The 16,844-nt window shown below is 51.7% G+C and overlaps 9 protein-coding genes across 9 annotated transcripts; 7 read left to right on the forward strand and 2 right to left on the reverse strand.

The window, feature by feature from the left end:
* Positions 1-389: 389 nt before the first annotated feature.
* On the forward strand, positions 390-2,568 carry BJY04DRAFT_202441 (putative peroxisomal 3-ketoacyl-coA thiolase (Kat1)). The gene is made up of 6 exons (XM_073713205.1): positions 390-841; positions 901-996; positions 1,048-1,896; positions 1,946-2,010; positions 2,065-2,176; positions 2,230-2,568. The coding sequence occupies exons 1-6, from the start codon at positions 737-739 to the stop codon at positions 2,266-2,268; spliced, it is 1,266 nt and encodes a 421-aa protein (XP_073565129.1). The 5' UTR covers positions 390-736; the 3' UTR covers positions 2,269-2,568.
* A 133-nt stretch (positions 2,569-2,701) lies between these two features.
* Positions 2,702-3,828, forward strand: BJY04DRAFT_202447 (ML domain-containing protein). The gene is made up of 3 exons (XM_073713206.1): positions 2,702-3,051; positions 3,105-3,321; positions 3,379-3,828. The coding sequence occupies exons 1-3, from the start codon at positions 2,849-2,851 to the stop codon at positions 3,460-3,462; spliced, it is 504 nt and encodes a 167-aa protein (XP_073565130.1). The 5' UTR covers positions 2,702-2,848; the 3' UTR covers positions 3,463-3,828.
* Positions 3,829-3,937: 109 nt separating this feature from the next.
* On the reverse strand, positions 3,938-4,874 carry BJY04DRAFT_202450 (H(+)-transporting V1 sector ATPase subunit F). The gene is made up of 5 exons (XM_073713207.1): positions 4,721-4,874; positions 4,623-4,657; positions 4,529-4,562; positions 4,327-4,464; positions 3,938-4,256 (listed from the first exon to the last, which is right to left on the reverse strand). The coding sequence occupies exons 1-5, from the start codon at positions 4,736-4,738 to the stop codon at positions 4,116-4,118; spliced, it is 366 nt and encodes a 121-aa protein (XP_073565131.1). The 5' UTR covers positions 4,739-4,874; the 3' UTR covers positions 3,938-4,115.
* A 271-nt stretch (positions 4,875-5,145) lies between these two features.
* Positions 5,146-6,519, forward strand: BJY04DRAFT_232769 (Nur1/Mug154 family protein; the record flags this gene model as incomplete). Its single annotated transcript, XM_073719801.1, has 2 exons — positions 5,146-5,403; positions 5,464-6,519. The coding sequence occupies 2 exons, from the start codon at positions 5,146-5,148 to the stop codon at positions 6,517-6,519; spliced, it is 1,314 nt and encodes a 437-aa protein (XP_073565132.1).
* Positions 6,520-6,962: 443 nt separating this feature from the next.
* Positions 6,963-9,971, forward strand: BJY04DRAFT_232772 (putative NTP binding protein). Its single transcript, XM_073719802.1, has 5 exons — positions 6,963-8,195; positions 8,232-8,325; positions 8,356-8,551; positions 8,591-8,786; positions 8,817-9,971. Exons 1-5 carry the CDS (start codon positions 7,223-7,225, stop codon positions 9,848-9,850), a joined length of 2,493 nt encoding a protein of 830 aa, XP_073565133.1. The 5' UTR covers positions 6,963-7,222; the 3' UTR covers positions 9,851-9,971.
* A 419-nt stretch (positions 9,972-10,390) lies between these two features.
* Positions 10,391-12,479, forward strand: BJY04DRAFT_224190 (ankyrin repeat domain-containing protein; the record flags this gene model as incomplete). The annotated part of the gene is made up of 2 exons (XM_073717882.1): positions 10,391-10,553; positions 10,645-12,479. The coding sequence occupies 2 exons, from the start codon at positions 10,391-10,393 to the stop codon at positions 12,477-12,479; spliced, it is 1,998 nt and encodes a 665-aa protein (XP_073565134.1).
* Positions 12,480-12,720: 241 nt separating this feature from the next.
* BJY04DRAFT_202456 (uncharacterized protein) lies at positions 12,721-14,807 on the forward strand. Its single transcript, XM_073713208.1, has 2 exons — positions 12,721-13,218; positions 13,273-14,807. The coding sequence occupies exons 1-2, from the start codon at positions 12,891-12,893 to the stop codon at positions 14,349-14,351; spliced, it is 1,407 nt and encodes a 468-aa protein (XP_073565135.1). The 5' UTR covers positions 12,721-12,890; the 3' UTR covers positions 14,352-14,807.
* On the reverse strand, positions 14,428-15,895 carry BJY04DRAFT_224192 (uncharacterized protein; the record flags this gene model as incomplete). The annotated part of the gene is made up of 6 exons (XM_073717883.1): positions 14,428-14,442; positions 14,497-14,971; positions 15,040-15,182; positions 15,276-15,500; positions 15,556-15,660; positions 15,734-15,895. 6 exons carry the CDS (start codon positions 15,893-15,895, stop codon positions 14,428-14,430), a joined length of 1,125 nt encoding a protein of 374 aa, XP_073565136.1.
* Positions 15,896-16,396: 501 nt separating this feature from the next.
* Positions 16,397-16,784, forward strand: BJY04DRAFT_224193 (uncharacterized protein; the record flags this gene model as incomplete). The annotated part of the gene is made up of 2 exons (XM_073717884.1): positions 16,397-16,471; positions 16,527-16,784. 2 exons carry the CDS (start codon positions 16,397-16,399, stop codon positions 16,782-16,784), a joined length of 333 nt encoding a protein of 110 aa, XP_073565137.1.
* Positions 16,785-16,844: the final 60 nt, after the last annotated feature.

A 16,844-nucleotide genomic window follows, 5' to 3' on the forward strand; every position in this document is an offset into this window, starting at 1 on the left:
CAAGGGTGGATGTTTTCTCCGTACGTATCTTTCCCCACGTACTACTCCGTAATCGTATCCAAGTGGGAACCGGGAGTCCCCCCGCAACCAACTCAACATTCAAATCCAATGCTTCCACCACAGCTGCCGTGTAATTATAGATGCACACAGCATGTTTCTTAGCGTGAAGTGGGCATATATAAGCTGCCTGTGCTTATCACTGGTAGTTCTTTCTCTACAATACCCTCTTTCGCAGTTACGAAGGTTTCCAAGCGTGGTTGATGCAGCTTGGACTGTTGGAGATCGCCTCACCGACAACCTCGGCCGCCAAAGTTACCGTATTTTACAGTAGCGTGACGAATCGGCGGCATTCCCCATCGGCTCTGTTGCTTTGCATCTGTCCCGGACTCCCGACACTTTCTGGACTTTCCTGCAGGATCTCAACTTGAGCAGAGGCTATAGATAATCCTCGTAGAACACCGTAGACTGTGTGGTATAAGTCTCGTATTTACATCAAGCATCTTGGTGTCTGATCGACAGGAACTGGCATTCTATTGTCGCTGTCGAATTCGGCAGATCAGTTCCTGGCCCGCCGCCGGTCTTCTCTCGGCTGGTTATTGTTGGTGCAGCGAGTCTTCCCCAGAGCCGCGGTTGATCGAGCTCGCCCCATTCAGTTCTTAGGTATATCAGGGCCTGGGGGTAGTCAAATCTCGCTCGCCTTTCTTTTCTCTCATCCACCACACGTACTACCTACACAATGTCCTCTCCCCAACAGCGACTCTCCTCCATCTCAAATCAGCTTTCGGGCTCGAGTGCTGCGGCCTCCAGGGATAGACTGTTGGCTAAGAATCCCGATGATGTGGTATGTCATATTCCTTTGCTTTAAATTCTGATTGCAATAGTATGGCTGACTCTGGATAGGTGATCACCCTCGCCGTGCGAACCCCTCTCACAAAGGCGAGGAAGGGTGGCTTGAAGGATACTCGCCTTGATGATCTGCTTATCTCCCTGTTGACAGTAAGTCCAAATGCCCGTTAATTTTTTTTTATGGTCTAATGGTCCGACCAGAGTGTACGCGAAAAATCCAAGCTAGATCCCAATCTCGTGGAGGATGTCTGCGTCGGTAACTGCCTCTGCCCCGGGCAAGCATACGTTGCCCGCTCTGCTGTACTCGCAGCAGGCTTCCCTGTCACAACAGCTGCATCTGTTACCAACCGTTTCTGCTCCTCTGGATTGCTGGCAATTCAGAACATCGCGAACCAGATCATTGCTGGCTCTATCGACGTTGGAATTGCGGTTGGCGCAGAAAGTATGAGCACCAACGCCGACGGTGGCGCGCCAGAAATGTCTGAGCAGATCCTGTCGCACCCGGTTGCCTCACAAAATCAACAACCAATGGGTCAGACTTCTGAGAACGTTGCTGGTCAATTCAATATCTCTCGCGAGAGGCACGATCAATTCGCGGCAAAGAGTTATCAAAAAGCGGAGGCCGCCCAGAAGGCTGGCTGGTTCGAGGATGAGATTGTGCCGGTAAAGACACAGATTAAGGATCCCAAAACCGGTGAAGTCAAGTCCATCGTTGTCGACCGCGACGACGGTATCCGCTACGGCACCACCGCCGAATCACTAGGCAAGATTCGTGCTGCGTTCCCTCAGTGGAATCCAAGTGCCACAACCGGTGGAAATGCCAGTCAGATCACCGACGGTGCAGCAGCCCTCGTACTCATGAAGCGATCTCGCGCTCAGGAGCTCGGACAACCTATTCTCGGCAAGTTTGGTGGCGCTACTGTCGTGGCTTTGGAGCCCAGAATCATGGGTATCGGGCCATCATATGCCATCCCCAAGATTCTTTCCAAGTTCGGTTTGACCAATAACGAAATTGACATTTTTGAAATCAACGAGGCGTTCGCATCCATGGTATGTTACTCCTGCACCTAACTTGGTCATGAGGCTGATTGTATGGTAGGGCGTATACTGCGTTCAGAAGCTTGGACTAGACGAGGCCAAAGTGAACCCGCGCGGTGGTGCTATGTGAGTACAATTCGAAATGTTTAGAAGACGAACATTTCGTGCTGACCCAATTAGTGCTTTTGGTCATCCCTTAGGAGCAACAGGCGCCCGCCAGGTCGTTACCGCTCTATCGGAACTGCGACGACAGAACAAGAGGGTAGCGGTTACATCGATGTGTGTCGGAACGGTGAGTTGCTAGGCCTTCCCGAGAAGCAGAGCTTTGCTAACGAACCCTTATAGGGCATGGGTATGGCAGGAATCTTTGTTTCCGAACATTAAATCAATGATGCCAATGATATATAGCTGTAAATAACATACCACAAATGAACCTACGGCCATCACATTTGCTTGTGTGTGTTATCAATCAACGACTCCAGAGCCCGTGCGGAGATAATGGAGACCAAGTGGGGCGGTTCATTTTGACTCGGGACTCCGGGAGTCTCAGATAGTAGATATGTGAGCAGCTTGTATGGGGCAGGGCTGTTCATGAAGATAACCAACATGCTGCCAGTATTCAGCAATGGAACGAGCAACAAGACAGGTCTATTGCCAGTAAGTAGAGTTATAGCAGGCTCCCATTTAGGCCGCTGCAAGTGTAGTCAGAAACAAAGTGCCAAGAACATGGCTTGGTTAAAGATAGGCGGCGCGGTCACGTGCACCCAGCCATTCGTCACTTTGAAGGCGCTCTCCGTCCCATGACACCATCTCCGTCGCCAAATCTCTCACTTTAACGCTCTCTTCTCCACGATAGTGTGCCTGCATCTACGTAAGGTACATTTGACTCATTACTTGCAGTCGTAACTGCCAGTCTTTGAACCCGCCTCGCACTCGAATACCATCCCGTTTCCGACCCGCGACCATGAAGCTCTTATCGTCCGCCGCCGCTCTGCTCCTCGCACCCCTCACCGTCTCTGCCACACCCGCCACGTTCTTTGGCTCCCAGGATGTCATAAGCACTGGAAAATCTGTCAACGGGAACAATCCCTTGGAGTTCTGTACCGACGCCGTTGGGGATCTCCTCGAGATCAAATCGGTGGATCTATCTCCAAACCCTCCTCAGGCGTAAGTCATCCTGTGCTCTGTCATCCTAAGCGATCAATGCTAACTCCTTTCAGTGGCCAAGTGCTCAAGATCAGGGCTGAGGGTATTTTGAACAAAACCGTTGAGAAGGGAGCCTATGTCGCCCTGGAAGTCAAGTACGGATTGATCACTCTGGTCCGACAACGGCCCGACCTGTGCGAGCAGCTCGTGAACGTTGACCTGGAATGTCCCTTGGAGGCGGGGCCGTTGGTTCTGACCAAGGAGGTCAAGCTTCCTGCTCAGATCCCTCCTGTACGTGCCTCTTCTTTGAATACGAAGTATTTGAACCACTAGCTAACTCCACAACAGGGCAGGTACACCGTCCACGCCGACGTCTTCACCAAAGATGATGAGAGGCTCACCTGCTTGGATGCCAAGAACATCCAGTTCTAAGTGGCAAGCTGCCTTTCCCTGTACACGCTCCTAACCCGTCGTGTCTTTGTAACGCCTACATGATCTGATTTCCAATATTTGTTTTCCTTCACGATCTGCTAATGCCGCGCACTTGATATCTGTCTGCTCTGCTTTTAATTGCAATTTCACGCACCCGTCATATATCATGTCATGGTTTCCGCTATTAATGTACGAGTGCTACGTCTTTCCGGCGTTCGGGATGTTTTCCTGTCCTCTTTACCACAGCCAACCGCATCGTCCAATCTATAGTTACTCTCGCATCTCGATGGTCCACTCTATCGAGCAAAGACATTTGAGGTTTTCTTATTAGTTTTAGTGCCATAATGCAGCATTTTGACAGCTCTCCTTGAATTCCTAGTAGCCACAACCACTAACTACCCGCGGTCCTGACAGTGTACATCATAGTCTGTGTACTGAGACGCAGCTGTGCGTCACACCGTGAGAGCTTGAATAGCCTCCTGACAACGTCGTGTAACCTTTTATCTACCCGTCACCGACATGAAGACGTCTACGGCTGCAGCCTGGACGAAAGAAAGCTATCTCATGTACCTGGAACCAAGCACCTTGCTTAGGACATGTCATGTATATGCTAAGAATATATGATATAAAAAAACACGCGATGCTGCACAGATCTATTCTCCAAATAACCGACGCACGCGCTTCAACACACTGTCCTTCTCGGGATCGTATGGGTGGTCCTTGCTTGGAATTTCGAGCACGGCGGGGAAGGCTTCGGAGTAAGAGTCGACGATGTGGCGGATGCGCTCTGCAATCTGTAGCGTAGGAATTTCAGCTCAGCACTAACTAGACAAAGATACAGCGTCCATCTGGTGGGGAGCATACGTGTTGGTTGATCAAGAGAACAGCAATATCATTCCGCTCCTGCGTGAAGTTCTGGAATGCCTTTTCGATCGTTGAGTTCTCGGTCTTTGCGTCAACAACGAGGAAGTTGCGTTGGGGGTCGGGGCCGTCTGTGACGTGCTGTAACAGGATAGAGTTAGGATGTTGCCTGTTGCTTGGTGGAGTGTGAGGGGACAACACTCACCCCAATTCCGGCGAGGAGAAGGCCAGTTACGGAGCTGGGACGGATATTAGCGGGGGTGTCTGGACAAGGCATCGGGTAGTTTGGTAGTGATTACTCTTCGTCGCCGATGACAGCGAGGAACTGTCGGTCCTATATAATCGTGCTTGTTAGAGCTGTCCTCTGCGCGATAGCTGGGGGGCGGGGAGTTGGTACCTTAGCGGCGGCCGCCATGGTGATGGGCGGGGAGGAGAGGTTGCAACAGGCGTCTCAAGGCAGTCCTCAGTGTAATAGCTCCGGACTTGTTTCTGTAGTTACTGGTCTCACAGCAACTGTTTGTATGAACTCGAACCCGATGTCAATCCCCGACTCGGAGCCGTCAATCGTCATCCCGAACGGCTTTAGTTCCACCTGCACACTTGCTATCGCTGCTAGCGCCGCTTACTAAGCCGAGCTTCCCCCCATCTTTTTTCTCTTTGTTGTTTACTTAACAATGGAGTCTGGAGCTTCAAACGTCAGCGTTCTAGTGTTCTGTGCTTGTCAAGAGGCTTGCTCTGAATCCTCACTTTTTACTCTGACTGCTCACAGCTTCTTCTTCTACTACTACTTTCTTATCCCGCACATTCCTTGTTGACATCAAAATGCCCCGGCTTGTACGCCGCCAGCCGTTGGCGGAGCGTATCAAGTCTTACTTGAACCCGCTGGATTTCCTGCTTTGGCTGTCTGAGGAGATCGACACAAGTGATTGGGATCAATTTGAGAAGAACTGGGCGACGACGCTTGGAGTGTCTTTGAACCTCGTTTTTATGATTGCGCGCGCCAACAGCCGGCAGAATGGCAGTCAAGCTGTCGATGATGTGTTTGGTGAAGCTGCAGGAGTTTCATGGTTGAGCTGGCTCGTAAGTATCTCTCGGGCGACGCACACTATAAAGGTATCTGAGCTAACGGGTCATTGCTAGGCGTCATTTATCGTTCACTTCCTGACTGGGGCCGCTGCGCTCAATACCTTCTACACATTCAACCGCAAGCGACATTATCGCATGTTTGAAGCCTCCATTGATCAGACACCTGCTACTCCTTCCGCTCATCGTGTTCGTGTCGACTCTACACCAGTGGCAGCTTCACCGCTGCGATACCTCGCGAATGCGCTTTCAGGCTCTGCAGACTCAAGGGCACATCCAAATGCTGAACGTGATGTTTGGGAGCTTGCGCTTTGGGATCCGCTACCAATATGCCTTCGGTTGTTTTGTCTCTTCAGCCCTGGACATGTTTTGATCTACTGGATATTCCTACCTACGCAACTTTCCGACCCTCGCCCAAGCGTTACCATTGTCACGACCCTTGTGGTGACGGCTTTGCTCTCTGTGCAAATGTCTTTTCTTTCAACCTTTTTCAAGCAGCAGGCTAAAGACTCTATGGTGGTTCACAAAGAAGTCCTGAAAGAGTACGATACAAAGTTCGTGCATCCTCGAACTCAGCCTTTGATGAGAGAGGTCGGAACCCAGTTCTCTGGCCCTACTACTGCCTTTGAGGAGAAGTACAATAAGGTCGACACATATACACCCGCTGTTGTTATCAACCGAGATTTCAAAACTAGCCCCAACCCGAATTATGTGCGTCACATTGATCCAGAAGGGAACACTTCGCGAAACAGTTCATATACTTCAACTCCGCTTAGACCTTCGCACTCTGTTCAAACTCCAAGCCATTTGCGGGACGCTTCGCCACTGGTCAAGTCTCAGTTAACTGCCATGCGCCAACCCCAGTTTCGACCGACCCCGACACGCGGCGACGGTGGTAGTCTCGGAATCTACTCGCATGCTAATTCGCCTTTGCGAAAGTCTACACCGGGAAACTTTGATCGTCGCCTGCGTAATAATGGGGACTTCTTTTATAGCGAGAGCAGTGCGCGACCTTCGAGTCCACTAAAGAAGAGCAATATATCCGCTGCTCCTAGTCCATCAACACCAGGAGCAAGCGCACGCAATATCCGGCGAGAGACCGGGCGATTTTAAATGGACAAACCGAATAAATTCTCTGCCCCGATGCGTACGTTATATCTGGTATTGTCCTTGCATGTACAAAAACTCTCGTGATCCGGCATAGACCATGAATACCATTCTCATGTGACGGCGACGCATCGGTCAGAGTTGGAATGTGGCTGGGAGAGGCTCGTTCTAGCCAATCTCTGGGTATACTATGGGTATACTATCCCAGTGTGTGTCCATCGGATCGCCACTATAGTAGGGTTGCGACCAATACTGACGTCGCGGTGCCGGGTCTGACGAACATAATATTCTTAAACACTTCTCTGCCTCTGAAAGTCATGGATCGGCATTGACGATGAACGTTCCTTCCATTCGAAAATCCTTCTGCCAAGGATGCAGTTTCCATTCCAGCTGCCTCAGAACTTGAAAGCGCATTCCGCCCTCGTTTGGGCGGTACATTCTCCGCCGTGGCCAACTCAACGCTTTGCATTCCAGTGCCCTAACTTATACACGCTCCAATCCAGCTGTGCACCCCGCCGAGTTAACGGTGTTCGAACTTCTTCACAACATTTGTTGCTTGGTGCTCTTTCCCTAAGAACCTATTGCGAAACGAACTCACCACAACCACTCATTACGACCTATGCATATTTAGCACCCATGGAAAGAGCGGACCAGCCGTACACTTGGTAGTGACCTGGGAGTCTACATCGCCGCGACTGCGACCGCATCGATGACATTTGAGCTTCCCCTAGCGAACGGGCATTTGCTTAACCTACAACCTCGGTCTCGCCGTGATAAAGACACGATGCTCAACTCCGACGCAAGCGATATTCGAAACGGGGCCGTCGAGATAGGGACTCGGTCCGAGAAGAACGACTCCGACGCTGATACACCGGAGAGTCCACACCAACCTAAGCCTACCAGGCTCCCTGTCCTAAAAGTCTTTACCGATCACAGTACCACGTCACCTAAAAACAAAGTCCAAGGCGCTTCACATGGCTCACCTCAATATGACTCGCCCAAATCTACGGATGAAGAACGCGAACGATATTGGCGAAGGATCAGAGACCGTCTTGATCGAGACTCGCCACCGACACGCAGCAAAGAAAAACAGAAGTCAAGTCACAATGGAGCATACCGGAAGATAATGTCTTTAGCCAGCTCTCCACGGCAAGAGATCGCGAAGCACAGACTAAAGTATGCGGGCGGATCTCCGAATGAGAAAACAAGCGCGTCTGAGGCCAACCCTGTCGCGAGGACACTTTACTCTAGCCCCGGCAAGCGAGATGGCTCTGAAGAAAGTACTCCAAGTGCCGAGAGCCGATTCTCAAACGTGAAAGCGCGAATGAACAGCAATCATTCCGCAAGCTCAAGTGGCACTGCGTCGTCTGGCCGGAACTACAAGTCTGGCAGTACCACCAACTCTTCCTACAATTCAAACTCATCGGTATCTCCAGTGTCTGGCCCTTCATCTTGCATGAAAGAGTGGGAAGATAAATTTGTTGTCCATATGCCTTCGGCAAGGGAACCAAACCCGCCGACCATGAATGTGCAGCAGATTTCTGAATATCAACAAAGCATTGAGAGAGTGCAAAATGAAGGAGGCTCCATGGTCGATCCTGACACACTTCCTAGCCCGCGAACTAGGACACCAGAAGATCACCTGAATTTCTCAGACGGGAAACGCGTAGGAACCCTTGATGGTCAAGACTCAAGGCCGTCTTCATCACATAACGAAGGGGATACTGGTCCATCATACCTCCCCAGCCATCGCCGCTACTATTGTCCTGATGAAGTCGGCAAGCAGAGGTTCAGCACAATCTGGGAAGAGTCGTCCACGGCACCTAAACAAAAGCCCCCCAGAACAAACGCGGACGGTTCTTTTTTAGGGTGCAAAGAAATCAATGGGCCACACGACCGGAATCCGGACGAGATCCTCTTTTTTTCAACCCCGGAGCGCCCCAAAGTCGTGACAATCTCTTCTCGCATGCCTCGGCTATCGGGCGATCTCAAGCCGGCCCCGTTGCGCGTGAAGAAGTCGGCTGGGGAGACAACCCTCGTTCAAGAAGAGTGGGAACCAATTTCTCGGAATTTGAAGCATGCCCAATGCTCGAAGTCATCGCCGAAGGCACTGTGCCGGGACGCGGGATGCCAGCAAACGAAGACAAAGAAGTTTGCGAGCCTCGAGGCGAAACAAGACCAAGAGTCTACCGAGAAGCAGACCGAACCTTCCGCGAACATCAAATCCGATCCCAGGGAGGACGATGTATTCATTATCACACCCACTATAACACGTACTATGGTGACCATGACGGACCTTCGAGGCCACCTGCACAGACAGCCTGCCGTTCGGGAACCCACTGCGCGCAGCGCAGGCGAGATCATCACCGACGCAAGAACAAAACTCCCAATAAACACCAAGGCGGGTGTCTCGCCTTCGGGCCTTCGTCGGGTGAGCCAAAATTCCTGGGGGAAATCAAACGCGCCCTCTGCAGCGGCTTTAGACCCAGCTCCCGCAACGAATATCACGATCGTGAAAACACGCCCAGACCCCAAAACCACCTCCACAGAAAAAGGCGTCGTCGAGAAACCGCGAGGTATGCGTGGGTACATCCGTACGCCAGGGATCCCGCGGTCGTCCACCGAGTCTCGCATCGACACTCCCGACAAACCTAGCCCGTCAGCTAGGGTGAGCAGTTTACCTCTGAGGAGAACAACTCCAGTATCTCCGGAGACGCGTAACAGATCACCAACGAAGACGGCCACCCCTCCGGCAACCAAGAGCCCGTCGCGTATCCGTGGCACAATGCAGGCCAAGATTGTCGATGTTGCCGAGTTGGATGGACATCAGGTGGATGAGCACCGAGAGAATGATGTTAGCAGGCAAAATTCAAGCTCAAGCCACGATCAACAACATAGCGACATCAAATCGGACGAGAAGGAATACATGAGCTCGGAGACTCTGCACATGATCATTGACATGGTTTTCCTCTTCGTCGCCCAGGTGCAGGGATTTTGCCGCCAGATAAGGACAAACCGCGGCTCAAAGATCGTTCTTCTCAAGCTATTCCTTAACGGAATACTGGGGATGCTGGAACACTGTCTGCACGTCCTCAGAAAGGGCCTGGCCGTCCTCTCCACTTACAACAAGACTGGGAGCTGGCCCAAAGACAAGGATCTTTCCTGGTCATTGAGTGAGTTCGCCCAAGCGCTGGTATACATCTTAGTACTTGGATTCGTTGCAATTTTGTTCGCACGAGCTGTCGGAGTCGTGATACTCCTTGGTACTTGGATAATGTGGCTTGGCCGACCATTTGCAGTAGCCTTTCGCACCGTTACCCGAGTTCTTTCCTTGTGAATGTCCTCCACCTCATCACTTTGCCTCCATCTCTATCCCATGCCATCCATACTCACACCCTGTACTTGGTTCCATCCGGAAGATTCTTGTATCTTTCCCATTGTATTTCTATCTCGCGGCCGTCTGTTGGTTACCCGTTGGCTGCTTGCTATTCTTACTCGCGGGTCGATGTTGTACATTAATTCTCTGCCTCCCTAGCAAACCGAATATGAACCTTTGCCTATACAAACAGTTGAAAACTAGCTAGTAGCCGCCTATCCTGTCGCTGACAAGACCCCTGTCCGCTCGGCTATACTTAAGTCACATATTGAACACGGGTACCTTACCATACTATTCTCAGCTAGCGCCGCAATCCCGTCTAGTTAACAGCTTATTCAGAGGCTGAGAAGTGAGAACCGATCCAAGTCTGCAAAGCCGCTCGCGGCTCACCTCCTTAAGGCTTAACCAGTTCACAAAGTGGGGCAAAGAGTAAGAACAAGCTTAACCTTAGCCTCAACCCTATCCTACTACTTGAACTGAATCAGCCAGTGAGACAAAACAATGTTCTTAACAACACGTTTCATCCCGCCAGAACTCATCCGCGAGATTCTCGGCTATTTCCAACCCTCATGGGACTGGGGCGGGAGTAGCTGGAAAACAAGAAGGGAGCGCAAGCCCGAGCGTGTTCACGCTGCTTGGTTTCTGAATACGAGGCTTGTCTGCAGTGCGTTGTGTTATTTATTACCTTCTACTGTTCACACTGAACCATGAATGGCTTCAGTATGCCGTGCGCTAACAACGACCCCGCGCTCTAGGAACATTCGACGTAGTCATTCTTGATTTCTTCATTGCTGCTGTGGTGGACAGAAACAGAGACGGGTCGCTGCTTCCGGATGTGCTCGTTCATGGCCCGGAGACAGGGTCGAGGATGGCCATTGTGAATAGGGTGCTGAGGCGTCTTGTCGCGTCTTGTTATTCACTTGCTGGCAGCGGTGACGATCGTATGGAGAGGAAGAAGCAGAAAAGTCCGTACCAGGTTGTGGATTTCATCATCCAGATTGCAGAGCGGGCTGTTGCTCTTCTTTCAGATCCTAGTCTGACCAGTGATGAGGTTCTGCGGCTACGCGAGGCTTACATCGACGGAGCCATCGCGGTCACGATCGGTGTGGAAGGAGCTCATTTGCTTGGCTGTCTCGAAAGGAATACCGAGGGGCTTGATGATGATGATGATGATGATTTTGATGGAACGTCCGCTGGGGTCCTCGCAGTGGCGGCCTATCTAGGTCGTCACGACCATATAGAGCGATTATTGGCAATGGGGTTGGATATCAACTTTCATCGGCGAGAAAAACCGATTTGGCCACCGCTCATGGCTGCGTGTCTAGCTGGGCGGCTGGATATCGTTGAGTTCCTTCTTGAGAGAGGAGCGGACCTGCGTATTCGGCTTGACATCGACAGTTCCGGAAATATTACGGTTGGGGTGATGGAGATTGCGGCTCGAGGGGGACATGCGCATCTCGTTGAGTTTCTGGTTCGGAGTGGTGTGAGCGCGGATGGCGATGGCCATGACGGTTGGTATAACAGCCCACTTACCATCGCTGCTGGTGGGCGGCATCTCATTGTTCTCGGATTTTTGCTCTCGCTACCGGCTATCAATGTCAATTGTTCAAGTCTGGAATACTCGCCGCTGTACTGGGCTATTGAGCGAGGATACGAGGATGTTCTGGTCGAACTGCTGAAGAGGGACGACCTTGATGTGAATGTCACAGACAAGAACAACGGTGTGCGGGAGGTGTCAGCCCTAGCAGTAGCCGCCGGGTTAGGCCGCGGAGATATCTTCAATACCCTGTTCAATCATCCGGGCATCGACCGGGCCAACCTGCGGGTCCTCAAGTGTGCAATCGACGGAGGAAATCTCAATATCCTCAAAAGAATTGTGGATGAGGTCCCCGGAATTCTCCTTAAAGCTAAGCAGATCCCCCCGCGCCTAACAGCCTTAAACCACGCAGCAAGGAACGGCACCGAGGAAATCGTGCAGTACTTACTCGCTGTCGATGAGGGAGAATCTCTTCGCTGGGGAGACATACAACTTCGAACTCCCCTGCATCGCGCGATTCTCTCGGGTGTACTCGAAAAGGTCCAAGTCCTACTACGGCATCCAAAGATGGACACGCGGTGTTTCACAATGGCTGACTGGCAGGGTCAAACAGCTCTTCATTACGCGGCCAGGAGCCCCGTTCAGAGCCCAGCTATTCTGCAGCTCCTCCTCGCCCACCCGGCCACCAATATCAATGCTCGTGATCGCAACGGCCTGACACCCTTTGCCGCCGCCGCATACCATGGCGCCGTTGACATGTCCAAGACCCTTCTTGCCAGGGCAGACGTAGAGAAGGACTCGCTTGACAGATTTGGACGCAATCCGTTTATGATTGCCGTGGCGGTTGGCCGGGAGGAGATCATCGAGATGTTATTGAACGGGCCGGTGCGACCACCACAGACAGAGATCTGGCGCAGGGATAACGAAGGTAAGACTGCGCTACACTATGCTGTCCAGGGAGATAGAGAGCGTATTGCGAAGAGACTGCTATGTCCTGAGCTTGGGGCGACAGAGGAGATGATCCAGGACGCTTTGCGGCTTGCAGGAGAATGAATACAAGTAGTGGTGATGTTTTTGCCTCGAGGTTAGTGACTTGATATTTGTCCGAAGGCGCAATTTGCTTTTTTTAAAGACCTCGACAGCATAAAACTGTAGAATGTAGATGGATGTAAACAGCGGGGTCATTCGCCCAAACCTCAGCTAAGCTTGATTGGGAAAGTGTCCTTCTCATCTTTACTCACCACCTCACCAACTCCTTCTATCAACTTCAATGAAGCTATAAGCCTACCTATCAACAAAGTATTACTCGCAGAATACTCGATTGTCTGTTGGAGACTCTCCTGTCGGCCCCTGACAGCCTTATCAACTTGAATTCCCTAAAGCCATGCAGCTCTTGTAACTATTCGAGTTTGCCACGATGAGAAATCATTAAATCGTCCCCAACCCGCCCACCCAAGTCCAACCATGTTTGTTCCATATGTCCCTGATGCTCCCAATGGAGAAAGGAAAAAATCACGTCGAGCAATCAACGCCTTCGTCGCCATGCACTCTGCCCAAAAACGGCGGCATCTCAAGGCGCCCCAATTGGGTGTGGAGTTCCACGCAGACTGGGTAACAGAAAGCATCGATGACTCGCAGCACCAAGGACCTAACCACTCTGAAGAGACCGAGCCATTCAAGTCCTTGCAGTTGAGCATGGCAAGGCCGCTTGCTAGCGGAAAGTTCTCTCCGATGATAGAGTCCGCATATTTGCGCTCTCAAGGGACCTTTGCATGCAAAGCCCTGTCCTACTGTGAGCTAATGGAAAACCCCCTGACTATTCTTGGATACTTACTCATCTGTGTAGTTTTCGAGTTCATGTCTCCACATAATTCTGGAGCTCTGGGACATGACTCCTCTCAGGGACAATTTTATGGAGCAGTCCAGCTTTTCTGGACCACTCATCATGAGAGTATCCGGCAGGGACAAATCGCATGGGCGCTGTGTACTCTAGAATCGCAAGGCAGACTTAACGGCCCCCGTGCTGCGATTTTGTATCATCGCAGAAAATGCCTAGTCGAAGTACAGCAAGGGCTCTCTAACGGCGTTATTGACGATGTTTTCATTTCCGCCCTGTCTTTGCTGATATGCATTGATGACTATCTCGGCCACGTGGAGTACAGCCGGGCCCATCTCGCCGGCCTTGATGCTGTTGTCGAGGCTCGCGGGGGCTATGATTATCTGGGCACATCTATTCCTGCCATGAAAAGGGACATACAGGTATCAACTCTCATCGTCAGAAGCCTCTTACTGTTCCACACTCTCAATGATGAGTCTCCCATGCAAGAGATCATGTTTCAGGCGCAGGCCCTAGATACAGACATCCAATTAGATCTCCCGCAAGGTTTCATAGATCTACTCCGCAGAGGCCAACTCACGCGCAGCTCAATGGAGTTCCTGCAGGATTTCTCAGCGTGGCGAAAGAAACACCGGGGGCAAGACCCTAAGAATGCTCCTGTCTGGCGATCTCCAGTGCCTCTCGACAAATTGACTGCTCTCGAAAAATGCATATTCGTCGGCTTGATCTGTCTTGCCGACGATACCAGTCACATGTCATTGCACCCGTCAGCTGCCATGTATAGACAGGCCAAAAAGCGAGCAGACATGGTCTGCAACATGCACCATGTATGGAGTGATCCCACGCTAACAGAATGCTTGATGTGGCTCTGGTTTGTGATACTCACACCACGCAATGCAGAACATACACTCGAGGCAATACAGAGCGAGCTCTTCACCCGACTTCTCTCGTTGAATGGTGATTTACTCAAGTTTGAATGGGTGAATACGCAGTCTCTGCTTCGGCGCTTTTTCTACGATGAAGGACGCGCCCCGGCGTGGCGGACGACGTGGCTAGTGATGCAGCAACGTGCCTGTTTACGACGGTAGTATGTGTTGGATTCATTGGATTGGTCATTTACGGTGCTACTATCTGATACTAGCGCTGGGTAGAATCGCTGCTTGCTCACATACTCTCCATCTGTGATCCATTAGCATCGCAGCCCAACCCTCTCCCACCAACATTACTACTCACACCCCACGTGCGCGTCTCATGGATAATGCCCACGCGACTGGAGTAGCTTTGTCTTTCCCCGTCTGCATCCGTATCCGCATCCCACCACTGTGGCTGTGGCTGTACCAGCGTTGGCTCAACACTAACAGTTGTCTCCGTCTGCCCCACCGTCACCGGGACTAGTTGATAGAGCTCCTCTCCTCGCACACCTTGGCCACGGCCCTGCGGCTGACCTCCCGAGCGTCTAGAAGACCGTGATGCGGAACCGTACCCCTTGCCTCCCGTTCCGGCTGAGCTCTGGTACTCCACGCCCTGGATTCGCAGGCCATTCGACTTGAGCTTATTTAAAAAGGGCTTTACCTGGCCCCAGCACGCGGTGAGGATGCTCGCGGACTGCACGAGCTGGGAGGCGATTTGTGCGTGGCAGGGGGCGTATGTTGGGTTTCTGGAGTATGGATCGGAGAGGATGAGTTCGGCAATCAGGAAGATTATGACACTATGGGGATTTAGTTGGAGTGGCTTTTGGCTAAAGGAACGACCTCGGAAGAGAGAGGCTGTACTGACAAGACTCTCGAAAGGAACACACTAGCGAAGACAAGCTTTCTCTTCCAGGTCGCTTGGATGCTGAAGACCACGACAAGAGCCTGCATGACGATCGCGACATCGGTGGCGATGTTTGCTGCGGACAGGAAATCGGCCCAGGCGCTCTATAATTGAGAATATGTGACATGGTTAGTGGGACCTTCGAACCCAGGTAGTATGATACGAATCCTAAAAGCTTTGTTTCAGCCGTGCCTTACCAAATCAGTACATTTCTGCCGCCAATAATCCCATGGTCGGGGCAAACGACATTGGAAGGCCGTACCGAAGACACCGGTGATGCCGACGACGACCATTGCAGCCTGCATGATGGTAGCGAGTTGGTGGTCTCTGCGCACTGGGCTCACGTTACTGATGAATGTCGAGAGCGACAGTTTGGAGAGGCTGAGGCTGATGATGTACAGGATTGAGGCGGCGTATTGGTACTGGGAGATGTTAGGGCTGGCAAGCTGTCAAGCAGGAGTACATGCAGGCGAATACCTTAATGATCTGCGTGAAGTTCACACTCGAAACCGTGCTGAAATGATCCCCATACCCGTATGCGACGGCCCTGGAGATCACGGTTGATTGTACGAGGCAGAGAAGCTAGGACCGAGATTGTGTAAGATTCAAAGGTTACCTGGTAACACTGAACAAACGATGGGCAAAAAGCACGCACCAAGGAAGCAATTATCAGATAATCATCGCTGGTCAACCTTCGGAAAAGCCAGTACTTGGTTCCTAGTCGGATGAGGACACTGAGTGCCGCTACAACGACTAGGAACCAGGTCGTTATGTTCACGGCTGGGTCTCGGGTGTCGATGTTGGCAAATCTTCCCATGGCTGCTGGTCAGGATCCATGAACGGGAAGACACGGCATCGGTGCGGGATTTTATTGTCAAGGGGGGAGTGAGATCAGAGTCAGACGGGGTACATTGTTGATTGAGAGTCAAGAGCAGGAACTTGTCAATGGGACAAGGATCCCTCTGGGCATTCGGATGTCAGATCAAAGAAGGGACGGCATAGCCTGACTATGCTATGGGCAGTCCATTGGAATCAGTGTAACGAGGTATTCAAAGAGCGTAGGGGAGCATCAGGTAGCCAAAATCCCCGAGTGGGTGAGAAATCAGTGGTTGAGGAGGGGGAGTGGCAGTCATTGTCCAAGGCAGATGCTGTGCTACCAGAAGAAGGAATAGGAGGCTGTCTCCAGCTTGCAGATCATCCGGTGATCCCAGCTAGCTAAGCGACCAGAGTGACACCAGCCTGCTCTTTGACTTAAAAGGACGGACTCGACCATCCCATCCCCAACTCCCAACTCGCTCGTCAGCTCTTCCTCCCAAAGATGCAGTCGACCGTCACCCTCCGTGACCGCGACTCCAGCGAGTTGGCCCGATTGGGGAAGAAGTCGGTGCTCAAGGTAGGAGGCCTTCTTTGTTCTCTTTCTCTGCCCTGCTCTAACCTACATCCCCCAGCGCACCTTTGGAGTTCTTTCCACCCTTGGCTTTAGCTGCACCATTCTCGCCACATGGGAAGCGATATTCGGGTATGAGCCTCTCCTTCGCTACCTCCGCTACCAGCTAACATACTTCTTCTCTCCTCAGTCTTCTACTGATACCTCTAACCAAGTCAGTAACGCGACCCCTGCAAAAGCAAGCAAGCAGCAACTGACAGCACCTCGTCTAGTGGCGGTCCTGGAGGAGCTGTCTATGCGTTTATCTTCGTGTGGATAGGCACCGCCAGTTCCTTTGTGGTCCTATCTGAGTTGGCCTCAATGTATGTTGTCCTGCCCC

Source organism: Aspergillus karnatakaensis, assembly GCF_047715665.1.
Source record: "Aspergillus karnatakaensis strain CBS 102800 unplaced genomic scaffold BJY04scaffold_85, whole genome shotgun sequence".
NCBI classification, from domain to species: Eukaryota; Fungi; Ascomycota; class Eurotiomycetes; order Eurotiales; family Aspergillaceae; genus Aspergillus; species Aspergillus karnatakaensis.